Below are 16,257 nucleotides of genomic sequence, written 5' to 3'. Positions count from 1 at the left end.
TTCCTGGGACTCATTCTTGCCTCCCCTAAATGGGGTTATGATAAACTCTGAAAAGCTGAAGATAGACTGTGATTCTCTTAACCTAATCTTCTCTGAGAACCTTTCTCAAACAGTGGCAATAATGCTTTTTCCATGCACAGCCAGGTTTGTGCTTTCCTGGTGGTTTTTAAACTACCCTTTTTCATTCATTTATATACAAATACTTACAGTTAAAAATAAAATATTTGAGAAAATCTATTCTTGTCGTTCACCATACTTAAAAAAAAAAAGTACATGAAGATAGCAGTAGATTTAGAAAGAGCATTCTATAAAATTCAACAGCTATTTACAAACTAAAAACAAAATAAAACCCTTTACAAATTAGTAATAGACGGGAACTTTCTTAACTTGTGAACTCTACAGCATCTAATACATGTAGTAATGAAATGTTTAAAAAAAAGGTATCTTTAAAATGATGAATAAAACAAGAATATCTATTATCACCACTTCTATTCAACATTACACTGGTTGAAGGCTTGTCCAATATAGTATTTGCAAATTGCATGATCATGTACAGAAAATGTCATAGGACATGTACCAAAAAACTACTAGAAGTAGTTAGTTGGAATTCAGCAAGGTCATGAAATTCAAATGAATATTCAAAAATCATATTTTTATATACTAGCAGCCAACAATTGAAAAGTGAAATTTCAAAAATACAATTTCCAGTAGCACCAAAAAAAATCAGATGTTTAAGGATTAAATTTAGCAACTGTATGTAGGACCTGCATATGGGAAACTACAATGAACAGTTTTTTGCTGAGAGAAATTTAAAAAGACCTAAATAAATGGATAGATATACCATTTTCATGGATTAGAAAACTCAATATTGTTAAGATGTCAGTTCTCCCCAACTGATCTATAAGTTTAATGCAATCATAATCAAAATCTCTGTGGGCTTTTTGGTAAAAATTAAGAAACTGATTCTGAAATTTATATGGGAATGCAAAGGATCTAGAAGAACTAAAACAATTTTAAAAAAGAATGACACAGGTGCCTGGGTGGCTCTGTCGGTTAGGCGTCTGCCTTCAGCTCAGGTCATGATCCAGGGGTCCTGGGATCGAGCCCCGCATTGGGCTCCCTGCTCAGTGGGGTGCCTGCTTCTCCCTCTCCTTCCCCCCGCCCCCCCATGCTCCCACGAGTGCTCTCAAATGCATAAATAAAATCTTAAAAAAAAAAAAAAGGAATGACAAAGAGGACTTACATTCCTTGATTTACTCTGTGCTGCACTAATCAAGACAATGTGGTATTGTCTTGATTGAATGAATTGAATTGAATGATTGAATGAATTGAAGAATGAAATATAGATCAATAAAACATCCAAAAGTAGACCATTCATCCATACTGACCTGATGTTAAGTAAACATTCAAAGGTAATTCTGTGGGGGAAAGGATAATCTTTTCAATAAATTGTGCTGAAACAACTGGATATTCTTATTTTAAAAATGAACTTAAACTCATGCCATTATAAAAGTTAATGCCATTACAAAAATTACTAGAATTGAATCATTTCCTTAAATGTAAAAGCTAAAATTGTAAAACTTCTAGAAGGACGTATAGAAAGTCTCTGCAGCCTTTGGTTAGGCAAAATTATTAAATAGGATACAAAAAACACAACTATAATGAAAAAAATTGATAAATTGAACTTTATCAAAATAACAAATTTTTTTCTTCAAAAGACATTAAGAAAGTGAAAGGCAAGGGGCGCCTGGGTGGCTCAGTCAGTTAAGTGGCTGCCTTCAGCTCAGGTCATGATCTCAGGGTCCTGGGATCGAACCCCACGTTGGGCTCCCTGCTCAGTGGGCAGCCTGCTGCTTCCCCTGCTTGTGCTCACTCTTTCTTTCTCTCTCTGTCAAATAAATAAAATAAAATCTTAAAAAAAAAAAAAAAAGTGAAAGGCAAATCACAGATTTGGAGGAAATACAAAATATATATCCAACAAAGGATTTAATGTTTAGACTATATAAAGAACTCTTATAACTCAATAAGAAGGCAAATAATTTTTTTAAACATGCGAAGATTCAACAAACTACCAAAGAAGATACATGGACCGCAAATAGCACATGAGAAGATGTTCCACAACAGTCATTAGGGAAATGCAAATTAAAACAACAGTGAGATACCACTGACACCTACAACGTACAACTAAAATTAAAAAAAAAAAAATACCCATGTTACACCAAGTGTCGGTGAGGATATAGAACAATACTCATACACTGCTGGTGGGAATGTAAAAGGATCCCGTCACTTAGGAAAGCAGTTTAACAGTGCCTTAAGTTTAACGTTTACCTGCCGTTCACCTGCCGTACAATACAGCTATTCCTCTCCTAGCTTTTTACCCAATAGAAATGAAAGCATACGTTCATACAAAAACTTACTTATCAGTGTTCATAGCTGTTTTATTTGTTATAGAAAAAAATGGAAACAACATAAATGTCCACCAACATTTGGACAGATAAACAAGTTGTGGTATATCCATACAATGGAATACTACTCAGCGATTAAAGGAAATGAAGTATTGATACACATAACAACATGGATGAATTTTAAAATAACTATGCCAAGTGAAAGGAGCCATACAGTGAAGAGGATATACTGTGTTATTCCATTTATATAACATTCTAAAAAAATGCAAACTAGCTTTTGGAGATGATGGATATATTTATTATCTTGATTGTAGTGTTTCATGGATATATACAAATGTACTGATCAAATGTACACTTGAAATATATTCAGTTAAATGTAAGTCAGTGATACATCATTGAAGCTATAAAAATATATAAGCTACTGTTCTTATTTTGGGTAACTCACTAAGCTTCAGTTTTCTTATCAGTGAAGTGCAAAGACTAATACCTGCCTTATAGGGTTTATTTGAAGATTTTATTCATTTGCTTGTATATCCAGTTGACTATGGTGCCTGCCTGACACAGAGCAGGTGACTCAATGTTAATTCTGTTCCAGCACCCCCCTGCCTCTTCCAGGGGACTGATAAAGTTATTGGGGGCCTTCAGTTTACTTTCTTGAAACACTTAGCAAAGTCTTAATGGCATATTCTTTCTCATTTTTTTAATGGCTAAATGTAATAGGCAAATATATTAGAGAATTTAATAGATAAGTTTGCTTTTAATACTAATGAAAACCAGGCACCTGGGTGGCTCAGTCATTAAGCGTCTGCCTTTGGCTCAGGTCATGATCCCAGGGTCCTGGGATCGGCCCCCGCATCGGGCTCCCTGCTCAGCCAGGAGCCTGCTTCTCCCTCTCCGCTTCCCCTGCTTGTGTTCCCTCTCTCACTGTGTCTCTGTCAAATAAATAAATAAAATCTTTATTTTATACTAACGAAAACCTTTCCTTCTCATGAAAGCAGTAGCTTCAAGCTCTGATCATCACATGACTTAACAAAATTTCAGTTTGCTTTCTTTTTTTTCCCCACAGGGTTTATCCATGGCTCAGAGGACTGGGTTATACATCCTTGGGTATATTTTTAATGGGATTTCTATTATGGAACATAGATAACATCTTTTGTGATTCACTGAGGTAAGATATATTTTCAATCTTTAAGAAATATTTTTGGAAGCAATCTATTAAGCAGAAAATTTCATAGGCATATAGAATTATTAGTGCTATGAAGTGAATTTTTCCCATTGTTGAAGTTAAATTCTGAGAATACTTGCTTAATTAACCTAAAAATTTGGACCTAAGACTATTACATAATATCTGTAGGGATTTTTGTGTGTATGCATCACAGAATTACAGAGTTGATCAGATGTTAATTAGGCCTCTGAAATCTGCCTAATCTCCTGTGTTGAAAAAATACTAATGATTTGTAAGAAGCATAAGATACATGCATATAATTTTGTACTTTAATATACTTAATGTTATTTTCTAAGAAAGGCAAGTGTTCCTTTTACCATCTTGTCAGCAATTTTGTATTGACTAGAGTTTGAATTTTGGGTCTGTGGACCTTAGTCTGTCACTAAGATAAATATCTTTCTGGGCCTCAATTTACATAAAATGAACATGTTGAAGAGCTTAAACTAGTGGGTCCTTTCAACTCAAAATTCTGTGCCCTGAAGTTTTGCATAAACACATATATTGAAAAGCACCAGAGAGAGGCAATCAGCAAAATTCAGACTGTGGGAAATCTACAGGATAAATGGCAGAGGGGGTAAGAAAGGGAAGAGGAACATAGAGATTAAAAGAGACTTAAGGGGTGCCTGGTGGCTCATTCGGTTAAGTGTCCGACTCTTGATTTTGGCTCAGGTCATGATCGTGGGCTGGTGAGATGGAGCCCTGTGTGTCAGCCTCTGCGCTCAGCGAAGAGTCTACTTGGGATTCTCTCTGTCCCTCTGCCCCTCCCCCTATGGGCACACTCTCTCTCTCTCTCTCTCAGGAAGGAAGGAAGAAAGAAAGAAGGAAAGAGAAAGAAAGAGGAAATAAAATATCTAAAAATAAATAAGAGACTTAAGAGATATACTGTATCAACCAAATGCAGAGTGTTGATTTTTTAAAATTTTGATTCAAGCAAACAAACTGCAAAACAAAATTTTAAACTTATGAGAATTGGAACTTTAATCAGTAATGGAATATTTTGTGATATTAAGGGATTATTGTTAATATTTTATATGTGAAAATGGTATTATTATGTTTTAAAGAGGTTTTTTTTTAAGATTTATTTATTTACTTATTAGAGCAAGCACGAGAGGGAGAGGGAGAGAGAATCGCAAGCAGACTCCATGCTGAGTGTGAAGCCCTACTTGGGGCTTGATCTCATGACCTTGAGATCATGACCCCAAGATCACAACCTGAGTGGAAACCAAGAGTCAGTCACTCAACCGACTGCACCACCCAGGCACCCCTTTAAAGAGGTTTTAATCTTTTAGAGACACATACTGAAGTATTTAAAGTTAAAATGATACAATATCTGGGATTTACTTCAAAATATGGAGGGGGAGAAGTAGATGAGAGTCTAGATGGTTGGCTGTAAGTTATAATTGTTGAAGCTGGATAATGGGTACATTATAATTTTGCCCACTTTTGCACATGTTTGAAGTTTTCCAAAATAAAAAATTCAATAAGTAAATATATATTTTAAATGTACACAAACAAACAAGTAATATACCTTGCTTAGAAGACTAAGTTCTGAATGAGTGGTTCTGAATCCGTATTACCCAGCAGAAGCCCCATTAGAGCGTTTACACTGCTGAGATAAGTCATCCTCCTCTGGATAAGAGCCACTAAGAAATAAAGTAGGTTCTTAGAGATGGTAATTGTCTCAAAAACTCATGGGATATCTAGAGAAATAGTTTTACATTGATTTTTTTTCCCTTCTAATAAATGAGAATATTACTATGGTACACACTTAATCGAAAGATGTAGAATTTGAGACTCAGCTGCGCCTAGGCTGTCCATTAGTACATTACCTTAAAAAAAATGAAAATAACTCTTGTATAGTTCTGATAGGACTTCTCAAAGCCTTCTTTCTATTAATAGACATTGCAGTTTCCAAGAGAGCGATAAACTATGTACTATTTTCTATGTTTTCTTTGAACACAGAATCATTTCTTCATGGAACTTCTGCTAGGAACACTATTCCTCAAAATATACTTTGGAAAACAATATGCAGACTACAGCAGACTTAAGGAAATTAAATAATTGCCCTATCTGAGAATAACATTTCAAATTGCTCAAAGGCTGTCAGCATTAGTTGTTAATATTAAAAAAATAATAATACGGTGATTTCTTTCCCCTTCTTTACACAGGAACTTTCGAAAGAAGGTGCCACCTATCATAGGTGTTACCACACAGTTTCATGCATGGTGGCATATTTTAACTGGCCTTGGTTCTTATCTTCACATCCTTTTCAGGTAGGAAAGAGAGAGTTTTTTTAGCATAGTATTGAAGTATTTTTTTCCCTTAACCCTTCAAATAGGATGTTGTAAATATAAAATGTCAGAGACAAAAATCAGGGACTTATGTTCTAGCTTTGCCTCTGCCCCTGGGTGACCTTAAGCAAGTCCCTTCCCCTCTCTGAAGCTTAGTTTTCTCATCCTTTTCTTTTTTTAAAAAAAAAAGATTTTATTTATTTATTTGAGAGAGAGAATGAGAGCGAGCATGAGAGGGAGGAGGGTCAGAGGGAGAAGCAGACTCCCCGCTGAGCAGGGAGCCTGACGCGGGACTCCATCCAGGGACTCCAGGATCATGACCTGAGCCGATGGCAGTCGCTTAACCAACTGAGCCACCCAGGCGCCCCATCCTTTTCTTTTTTTAAGGTTTTATTTATTTGTCAGAGAGACTGAGCAAGCAGTGGGAGCGGCAGGCAGAGGGAGAGGAAGAAGCAGGCTCCCCACTGAGCAAGGAGCCCGATGCAGGACTAGATCCCAGGACCCTGGGATCATGACCTGAGCCGATGGCAGACTGACTGAGCCACCCAGGTGTCCCTAGTTTTCTCATCCTTAAAGTGAGATAGTTGTACTAACTGACCTCTGACACATGACCTACATTTTAAGTAATCATTCATCTCCTTTTTAAAGCAAGTAGAATGTAAACATTTCCATTTCTTTGTTTATCAACATATTTTGTTGTTGTTTGTCAACATATCTTTGTTTATAGAGAACAAATTTAGAGGGGAAAAAGCAGCCAGATCCCCTAAGTAGCAGACTGGGAAAGCATGTGTATCAGAAGTTCCCAGCTTAATTTGTTCCTTCCCTGAGATAAGTTAGTTGCCAGTTTTCTTCCCTTGCTCGAGTCTGTTGGAGGTTAATCATTTACAACCAAAATGAAATTAGAATTCTCTCTGATCACACTATTCAAATAATGCCTCCATATCATTCTCCACTTACCAGGCTTTATTGTTTGCCCCCACCAGCTAGACTTAAAGTTCCTTGAGATAAGGGACTTTATCTTATTCACTGCTACCCTCTCAAATGCTTAGAACAATAGCTATCAGATAGTAAGCATTCAGTATATATTATTAAATGATTTAATGAATGAATGTGTACCTATTGATCTCTTTACTAGGGGGTCCGAATATGTTTAATCTCAAATTCTTCTCAAGAGTTGAGAGAGCTGAAAAATTTTAGAAAGGGGAAGAAAATTTTCTTTTGAACCAATGTGAAAATTTACTCAACTGAAATTTGTAGAATATTTCCTCAAAATAACATTTGCATCTCAACTCTCTGGAGATCAATTTATTTAGGGAATGTGAATTATCTAAAATATAACTACCTGAGGATTATAGAAAAAGAACTTCTGGGCAGCTAAATAAGAATCATTGAATTCATGCTCTGAAGAGCTCAAGGTTATTAGTCATGGAAGAGCTCTTAAACTCTGACTGTGAGTATATTTATTTTACTTTTTGCAACCTGTTACTACATTGATTATTTGGATTCTCAGCCCATAGCACATTAGAAATAGCTAATTTAAAAGGGACAGGATAGGAAATGTTTGAGGAAATTGAAAAATGATAGAAGAGGAGAAATAATAACTATAAAATGAGCCTGAGAATTATAAACTTAGCACCTTAACACTGCCCAAGAAGTCCCGAGGACATTACTGCAGTGTAATATAATACAGTCATAAAGTTCTATAATAAATAAGAAGTGAAAGTATACTCATCATATGCTATTTTTTTAAACATTAGGGTTCCCACTTTCCCCTTTTTCACCTTCCCCTTTCCGTTTCCCTTTCCCTTTCCCTTTCGCCTTCTCTCCTCCTGGTATGGAAACCCTTCAGGGAGGCGGGGTACTGAGCGGGGAGAAGTGCTGTGTCGCGGTGGCCGCTTTCAGTGTGTGAGGAATGAGGAAATGAGGTCAGATCCGGTGGTGATGGGGAAGTGGCTGCTGTGCAGTTCAGGGAAGCAGAGTGAGGAGGGGAAGGGATATGGCAGGGTGGGTGGAGGAGGTGGCTGGAGTTAGGAAATGGGTTACACTGAACAAGTAAATTCATTGATTAAACAATAAGTAAATATATTGGAGATTACAAAAGCCTGATTTCTCCACTGTCTCAGAAGGGATTTACAAATATGGAAAGAGGGAAAGCTAGATGGAATTTTGAGGGGGTTAGATTAGAATTTAAATTATTAGGGGCGCCTGGGTGGCTCAGTCGGTTAAGCGTCGGACTTAAGCTCAGGTCATGATCTCAGGGTCCTGGGATTGAGCTGCGCATCAGGCTCTGCTTAGTGGGGAGTCTGCTTCTCCCTCTGCCTGCTGCCTTCTCCCCTACTTGTGCTCTCTCGCTCTCTCAAATAAATAAATAAAAATCTTAAAAAATAGTATTAGTATGAACTCATGAGTGTGTGACATCAACATAAATGTACACATAGATATGGAAAAAGTTAGATGTATGTGTTGTATAAGTTATAAATATATATGTATACATGTGCTTACACATACATGTATTGCTTAGCTCTGTGAACCCCTGTGAAGGCTGAAAGGCAAGGTTTGGCCTTCTAAACCTGAGATAGTGTGAATATCAAAATTAAATAGCAAGAATTTCAAGTTATAACCCTTTGAATAAAATGAGAATCTATGAGTGCATACTAATACAAATAAATGAGAAGGGAAGCTCTTCTTACAAAAGAATGCCCCATAACAAATGTAGAAGAGGGCGCCTGGGTGGCTCAGTCGTTAAGCGTCTGCCTTCGGCTCAGGTCATGATCCCGGGGTCCTGGGATCGAGCCCCGCATCAGGCTCCCTGCTCAGCGGGAAGCCTGCTTCTCCCTCTACCACTCCCCCTGCTTGTGTTCTCTGTCTTGCTGTCTCTCTCTGTCAGATAAATAAATAAAATCTTAAAAAAAAAAAAAATGTAGAAGGAACAGTGGTCACAAATGATCACCATTTGGCAACCATCTTAGAATAGTTGATATGTATTATTTATCAATGGATGCTCTGGCTGATAGATGGAAGTATGATGAGGAACACATATTGGTGTAATTTAGAATATCTCCACATGAAATACTAATACAAAGGGGGAAATGGTCACTTTACAGTGAAGAAAACTGGCAGCAACCAACTTGACCATGCATTTAAGGTTAACATTGCCATGACAGAGCAGGTCATTATGGTATGTCTCCTGATAAAATACACTGAAATGAGCTCAGCATTATTTCTGTAGTATTCCTGCCAAATATGCATGGCCTAGGTCTGGTTATGAGGAAATATTGATGGACCTATGTTGAAGGTCCTTCTACAGAATGCAAGTCCTATACTTTTTAAGACTATCAAGTTTATGAGACAAGAAAAGACTGAAGAACTGTTCTAGTTAGAAAAAAATTGTAAGATATGAAAACCAAATGCAGGGCATGTTTCTAGATAGCAACCTGGATCAGAAAGGAAAAAAGAGAAATTATTGGGACAGTCAACAAAATTGGAATGAAGGGGGCGCCTGGGTGGCTCAGTCGTTAAGCGTCTGCCTTCGGCTCAGGTCATGATCCCAGGGTCCTGGGATCGAGCCCCACATTGGGCTCCCTGCTCAGCGGGAAGCCTGCTTTGCCCTCTCCCACTCCCCCTGCTTGTGTTCCCACTCTCACGTGTCTCTCTCTGTCAAATAAATAAATAAAATCTTTAAAAAAAAAATTGGAATGAAGTCTTGAGTTGGATGTTAGTATTGTATTAATTTCCTGAGTGGAAGGGTTGTATTATAGTAATTTAGGACACTGTCCTTGTTTTATGGTGATACACATTGGAATATTTAGAGGTGATGGGCATCATGTCATTCAGACTCTATAATATATACACGTGTGGGTGTGCAAAACAAATGTGGTTAAATGATAACAATTTGGCATCTGGGAGATGGGGATATAGGAATTCTTCATATCAATCTTGCAACTTTCCTGTAAGTTTGAAACCATTTTTAAATTAAAAAAATAAAAAAGGAGAGGGGAAGATATGACACCATTTGGCAACCATCTTAGAGATAGTTGATATGTATTATTTATCAATGGATGCTCTGGCTGATAGATGGGAGTATGATGAGGAACATCACCTCCAGATGATGGTGGGGGTGAGGGGGTTGAGATATTTAGTGCAAATAAGCAAATAGAAAACTGATCATCTAACTGGTAATCAAAATACCTTCTAAAACAGTAGGCTATTCATGTTTGTGAAAAGGAGAGGGCTAAATATACATATATGCTCATAAATACTTAATTATCTTTGTGAGGGTATATGTTAACTGGTAAGTACTAGCATTTCTCTCTGGGCTAAAGGTACCAGGTAGGAGACAGATCTTTTTCCTATGTACTCTTCCAAATCTTTAACAAATGATTATATTACCTATTTTAAAAAAAATTTTTAAATAAAACAATGAGATATTTTTTATATCCATTAAGTGAGCTCTATAGTATTTTGAAATTTCCTTCTGTATTCTTTCATTGCAGTGAAATGCTATCATCTCACATTACTTGTCAGTGTAAATTGATGTAACCCATTTGGAAAGATATTCGATACATGTGTTTGTGAAAATAAAATATTTATATTTTTTATCCCAGTTATTATATTCCTTGGAATTTATCCTAAAGAAAAAGGAAGATGAAAATGTGTGTGTAAACTCAAATATGTTTATTACAGTGTTACTTAATTAGCAAAGCAACAATAATGATAGAAGAAAAATAAATTACCTAATAGGGTAGAATTATAAATTATAGTATATCTTTTATTCAGCCATTTAAAATTATAAATGTGAAAATTTTATAACAACATAGAAAAATATTTGGATTATTTGGATTTTTAAATGAAACAGACTAAAATCATATGTAGGTAATTATTAACCCTGTGTAAAATTTGTATGGGGACAAGGGTTAAAGTAAATACAGAAAAAAATGAAGCATTTTGACTATATTCGGTGGCAGGGTTTTGACTTACTTTTTTTGTTTTGTTTTCTATTAATGTTAAAATGTTTTACTTTGATTTTTTTTTTAAGGAGGCAGAGAAGATAGAATATGTTTTAGACATATTTCATCCTAAATAACTAAAATAAAAGAAGCTTGGATATTCAAGCTTCAGTTGTGAAAATTTTGATTCTTTGGGTACCTCATTGAATGAAGCATGCAAATAATATTTCAGAGGGATGATTTGAGAATTTAATATAACACATGTGCCTTTTAAGACTTAAGTACTGTACAAATGTTTGTTTCAAACAGAGTTAACAAACAGGGAAGTAAAAATATCTGACCTTGGAACTTTGCTCCATCACTTCATAACTGTGTAACAATCTTGAGCCAAGTGATTTACTTGCCATATGCACTGATTTAGAATCCAGTCTCATCTTCAGAAGTTACTTATTCTAAAGGCTCCTGTGAGGAAGACTTTCATTACCTTCCTGATTATCTCATACCTGTATTGTAATCCTTGTAGAGCTGATATAACTACTTCCAAAACATTCTAAGAATACTCTACTTTAATCCTTGCTACCATTATCTTCAAACATGAAACTGGCAATTATGATATGAATCATCAAGTATGAGTGGAGTGCTCCCTACTAAACTACAAACATCCTGAGGTCACAGTCCGAGTATTCATTTCTGTCTTCCTTACCATCTTACCAAGTGTTCTGCATAGAGTAGCTGCTCAAAAACTGGTTGCTGGGCACCTGGGTGGCTCAGTGGGTTAAGTGACTGCCTTTGGCTCAGATCATGATCCCAGAGTCCTGGGATTGAGTCCCACATCAGTCTCCCAGCTCAGCGGGGAGCCTGCTTCTTCCTCTGACCCTCTCCCCTCTCATGCTGTTTCTCTCTCTCTGAAATAAATAAATTAAAAAAAAAAAAAGGTTGCTAAATGAACAAAGAATCTACTAGGATTGCTTTTTTGTGTGTGTATACAGAGGCACTATGGTTAAATTTGTCAGTAAGAAAGTTTGTATGAATTAAAAATTAATCTGAAGAGCTTTCCCCCCCCCTCCCCTTTTCTTTCAGTTTATATACAAGAACTCTTTACCTGAGATACAGGCCAAAAGTAAAGGTAAGTTCCCTTCCTAGGGGTGGGTGTGTATGGATGTGTGCATGCATGTGTGGATGTGTTAGGAGAGGTTTGGTATTGAGAGGATGGGCTACAGGTGGAAGAAGGGGATGGGGTGGGAAGGTAGTAGATAGAGTACAAGCTTTGGAACCAGATGCTCTTGAATCTTGAACCAGGTCTTCCACGTACTACTCTATGACCTTGGGCAAGTCTGTTCTCCTTAAGCCTTAGTTTTTTCAACAATAAAATGGAGCTGTCAATAGCTACATTAAGAATCTGAGATGATTTTTTTTTTTTAAGATTTTATTTATTTATTTGACAGAGAGAGACAGAGTGAGAGAAGGAACACAAGCAGGGGGAGTGGGAGAGGGAGAAGCAGGCTTCCTGCTGAGCAGGGAGCCTGATACAGGGCTCGATCCCAGGACCCTGGGATCATAACCTGAGCTGAAGGCAGGCGCTTAACGACTGAGCCACCCGGGTACCCCAGAATCTGAGATGATTAAAATGCCCAGCTCCATGCCTGACAAAATAGAAGCTTAATCCATTTAAGGTAAATTAAATAAAAATAATTTCTGAGATCTGGTGCAAGTCTGGAAAGACTATGCCATACTCAGGCTACTAATACCAGGTTAGTTGTTAGCACACCTAGCTCATTGGTTCTTTTTCACGGATAACATGCAGCAGTTACCTTCTTTCATTTTGTCCTAACTTGTTTCCAAACAGTTTCTCTTCGGAATCTGGCCAGTGATCCTGTTTGAGCCTCTCAGGAAGCACTGATGAATTATTCCACCAAGAAAACAAAAAAGCACCTACCATAGACCTGGCCAAATGAATAAGCAAATCCTTAAAGATCTACACATTCAAATATATTATGACCATCGGAGTAAAGGAGTGACTTTCTGAGTAATGCTGCCGGTCACACAGAGAATAAGGAATGGGGCTTGTTGGATGTTTAGCTTGTGTCTTTATCTCATTGTTCTCCTCCTCACCCTCACCCTAAGATGTTTAAAAAGAAACAGACATGATGTGTGTGTATACACTTGAATGCTGGAAACATGAGGCTTTTCTTAACAGGTTAACAGTTTGTGCGGATCATAGGAAATTAACCTTTTTCTCTTTTTTGATAAGGGTTGCATGTGAATTATACTTTGCTTAATATTTGATTAAATAATCAAAACAGCTGAGTATTGGCAAAACCCCATATCCAGATGGCCAGCTGTGGAACCAGCACTTAGCGGTGTCAGCCTTGATTTATATTCTTGTCATAGTAACCTCATGAATGGTTTTCCAAGGTGAAAAAGAGCTGTCTGTGGGATTCTGGTAGTTCTTCATTGTCTGCCTTTGTTCTAGTCAGTATGTCATAAGCAAGCTCCAACCTGCTACTAGGTTCCATATTTGCCGTATCCCAGATTTGCAGTGGGCTCTGGGGTTTCTGTGCAGCACAGCCAATCAGAGTGGGTGGGTCACCTTGTAATATTTATGAAGACCACGAGGATCCCAGTTAAGGGTGGTTTCTCAGTTTTCTTTGATCTTTGCAGATCTTTAAGTTGTCACTGGTTTTATGGCTAGGCAAACATGATTGGTGGTCTGGCCTACCCCCCATATTCCATCCTCTTCACCTAACTTATTTGAAGTTACCAGTGAATGTTGTTACTTTTTAAATTATGCCATTTTTTTCCAGTTTTCAGAGAGGCTATGATTATGCCCAGGGAAATGTTTCAGGTTAACTAGAGCTAAAATGATCAGGATCCTATTTATCTAAAGCTTATTAGAATATCTGCCCCTTCATTTTTTGAAGGAACTAGATATAAGAGTTGAGAACAGCTCTAACTTCCTTGAACTTGTAACAGAACTCACCAAAATTAAAGTGCTAAGAAATGGCAGTGAAATACCATTGTAAGGCAGCTAGTTCTAATTTGGGTTTGAATGTATAACAAATTGAATCACTTTTCACAAACATAACACCTGTCTGGAGTAAAAACCCGATTTCACCCCTTTGCTGATGTATCACCATATTTGTAGCTCCATACCATTTAGCATTTTTGCAACTTTTTCCTGCTCATGCATTATAAAATCCAGATTGTTTTTACCACATGGAGACATTGACACAGATTAAATCCTGAAGCTACAACTTCAAAAGGAAAATCTTTTTTTTTTCTTATGCAAAGGTATGAAACACTCCGGTCATTTCTCCAGTATCCAGTAAGTCTCCTTGGTACAAATTTAAAACCAATATAAATTTTGTCATTTTTCTTCACCTACTAGCCTTAGTTTTAGTCGAAGTACTATTTTCCTTACCTTAGCATGCCAGCATGCCATTAGGCAGATAATTCTGCCTACTTTTATGATCTTCCAGCAAGAAAAACACTTGCCAAAACAAATCTAAAGAACTTTGGCTGTGCCTTAAGAAAATCTAAATCTAAGCCGTTCCAACACACAGCCCATAAGACTGTTCTTTTGCCACAAGATTCTGACTTCTGGCTACATTTCAGTGTAGATACCTAGGTTATCAGCCATCTTACATTTTTTTAATGAGTTCATTTGTTTCACACCATTGTCTTTTTGTACTTTTCATTCAAGTTACACTTCTGTGTAAAGAATTTATATATGGCAACGAAGGCACAGCTTCTTGACAGTGCAGCTAGGTGTGATGCAACTGAGTTTCTGTGTATCACAGTCAGATAAGATGTGGAGACCCTCCCCCCCCCCCCCCACTACTGGCGCTGGGGTCCTTTTCAGCAGCTTGCTGAATGAGCAGTTGTAGTCACTTGAAGAAAGTTGTCCAACACCTCAGTGGAGAAACATGGGCACCACTGGATGGTTTGTAATGCTGTGGCCAGTTCTTCAGAGACCCTTGTTTCTGCTGTGAAAACAGCAACAGGAAAGCAGAAAGCATTTTAGAAGTGTTGAACAGAAAGCAGAGACTGAATCCAGACTCTTAACTCTCCAGGTTAGTCTGTGCTTCACAGTGGCTGTCTTTCTAGCAGCCTAAGTATTTGCTCACTCAAGACTTTGTTTCTGTGCCATAGTGAGTATTATGGAAATACTGCTGACCTTCCGGATATCACTGAATTGACTTTATTTCAATGGCTTTATTTTTCCCTTCTAGGATTCTGGGTGGACATTATAGCTTGAATTACTACCTGCCCCCCTTCCCTTTATTTTCTTGGCAGAAGGTTTGTTTACATATCATCTAATGTGAAAGGTGCTCCTCTGTGGGTCCTATAGCAAATTATCTTTCAGAAAATACTAATACCTTAAGAGGATATGAAAGAAGCAGTTTGCTTGCACATCTTAATATCCTGCCATCTTCACAGAAAATTGAAAGCAATTTGACTCTTTTTTTAACGAAAAACTATATGAAAGGTGGTTGTACTAATCTGGTTGGTCACTCTACCCACCCCTCCCCACCTTGGTGCTTTCATGAAACGTTGCCAACACCTGAATTGATCTCCTTTATCCTTGTGATATTGTATAAATTGATGATTGGTGATAAATTGATGAGAAACATTAGGCTTTGAATAATTTACAAATGAGAACCCCAAATAGTGGTATTTGGTATAGCAGAATTAGATAAAATATTATGGTTTACCCTAAATGCACAATTTCCAGGACTGTTAAACTAGGCTTTCCTTACATTAAGAAGGTTTTTCTTATACTAAGGAGAAGGAGGTAGGAGTCAATATCAAGAGACCAAAAACTTTAGGTACACAACGCATGAAAATCTTTAAAAGCCTGAAAAAACTAAGTTCTATTTTTTTTTTAAGATTTTATTTTTAAGTAATCTCTATATCCAATGTGGGGCTCAAACTTACAACCCAGAGATCAAGAGTCATGTGTTCTACTGACTGAGCCAGCCGTGCACCCCAAAACTAAGTTCTGTTTTAATGCCAGTTCCTTCAGAATTTAGCCAATGCCCCTTAAAGTATAATGATTTAGCTTAAGGTTTTCTTTTCTTTTTTTTTTTTTTTTTTAAGATTTTATTTATTTATTTGACAGAGAGAAACACAGCGAGAAAGGGAACACAAGCAGGGGGAGTGGGAGAGGGAGAAGCAGGCTTCCCGACGAGCAGGGAGCCCAATGCAGGGCTCAATCCTAGGACCCTGGGATCATGACCTGAGCTGAAAGCAGATGCTTAATGACTGAGCCACCCAGGCGCCCCTAGCTTAAGGTTTTCTTATGAGTCCTATGGGTTCCATATTACTTTGCTCTTGAAAAAAGTAATTTGTTGCTAAGTTGAACAGTTTTAGCTCTCGATTCCACATTT

At 37.3% G+C, this 16,257-nt stretch overlaps 1 protein-coding gene across 9 annotated transcripts in view; it reads left to right on the top strand.

Annotated features, from left to right (window-relative positions):
- Positions 1–13,220, top strand: part of ACER3 (alkaline ceramidase 3) — a 163,800-nt gene extending 150,580 nt beyond the window's left edge. For 8 of the 9 annotated variants that reach the window (XM_064576890.1, XM_054512143.2, XM_045894484.3 and 5 more), the window contains 4 exons: positions 3,472–3,573; positions 5,799–5,903; positions 11,948–11,993; positions 12,714–13,220. In XM_064576890.1, the coding sequence (XP_064432960.1) occupies positions 3,472–3,573; positions 5,799–5,903; positions 11,948–11,993; positions 12,714–12,767 (307 nt within the window). In that variant the 3' untranslated portion in view covers positions 12,768–13,220. The remainder of the gene's footprint in view (positions 1–3,471; positions 3,574–5,798; positions 5,904–11,947; positions 11,994–12,713) is intronic. The other variant, XM_064576889.1, reaches the window with a different exon arrangement.
- The last annotated feature ends 3,037 nt before the right edge of the window (positions 13,221–16,257 follow it).

The sequence above is a fragment of the Mirounga angustirostris genome, unplaced genomic scaffold (genome assembly GCF_029215605.1).
Source record: "Mirounga angustirostris isolate CCGP_5_RB_7025 unplaced genomic scaffold, mMirAng1.0.hap1 SCAF_13, whole genome shotgun sequence".
Taxonomy (NCBI): domain Eukaryota; kingdom Metazoa; phylum Chordata; class Mammalia; order Carnivora; family Phocidae; genus Mirounga; species Mirounga angustirostris.
The sequence above is the reverse complement of the archived record's forward strand: the minus strand, read 5'-3'. Positions and strand labels throughout refer to the sequence as shown.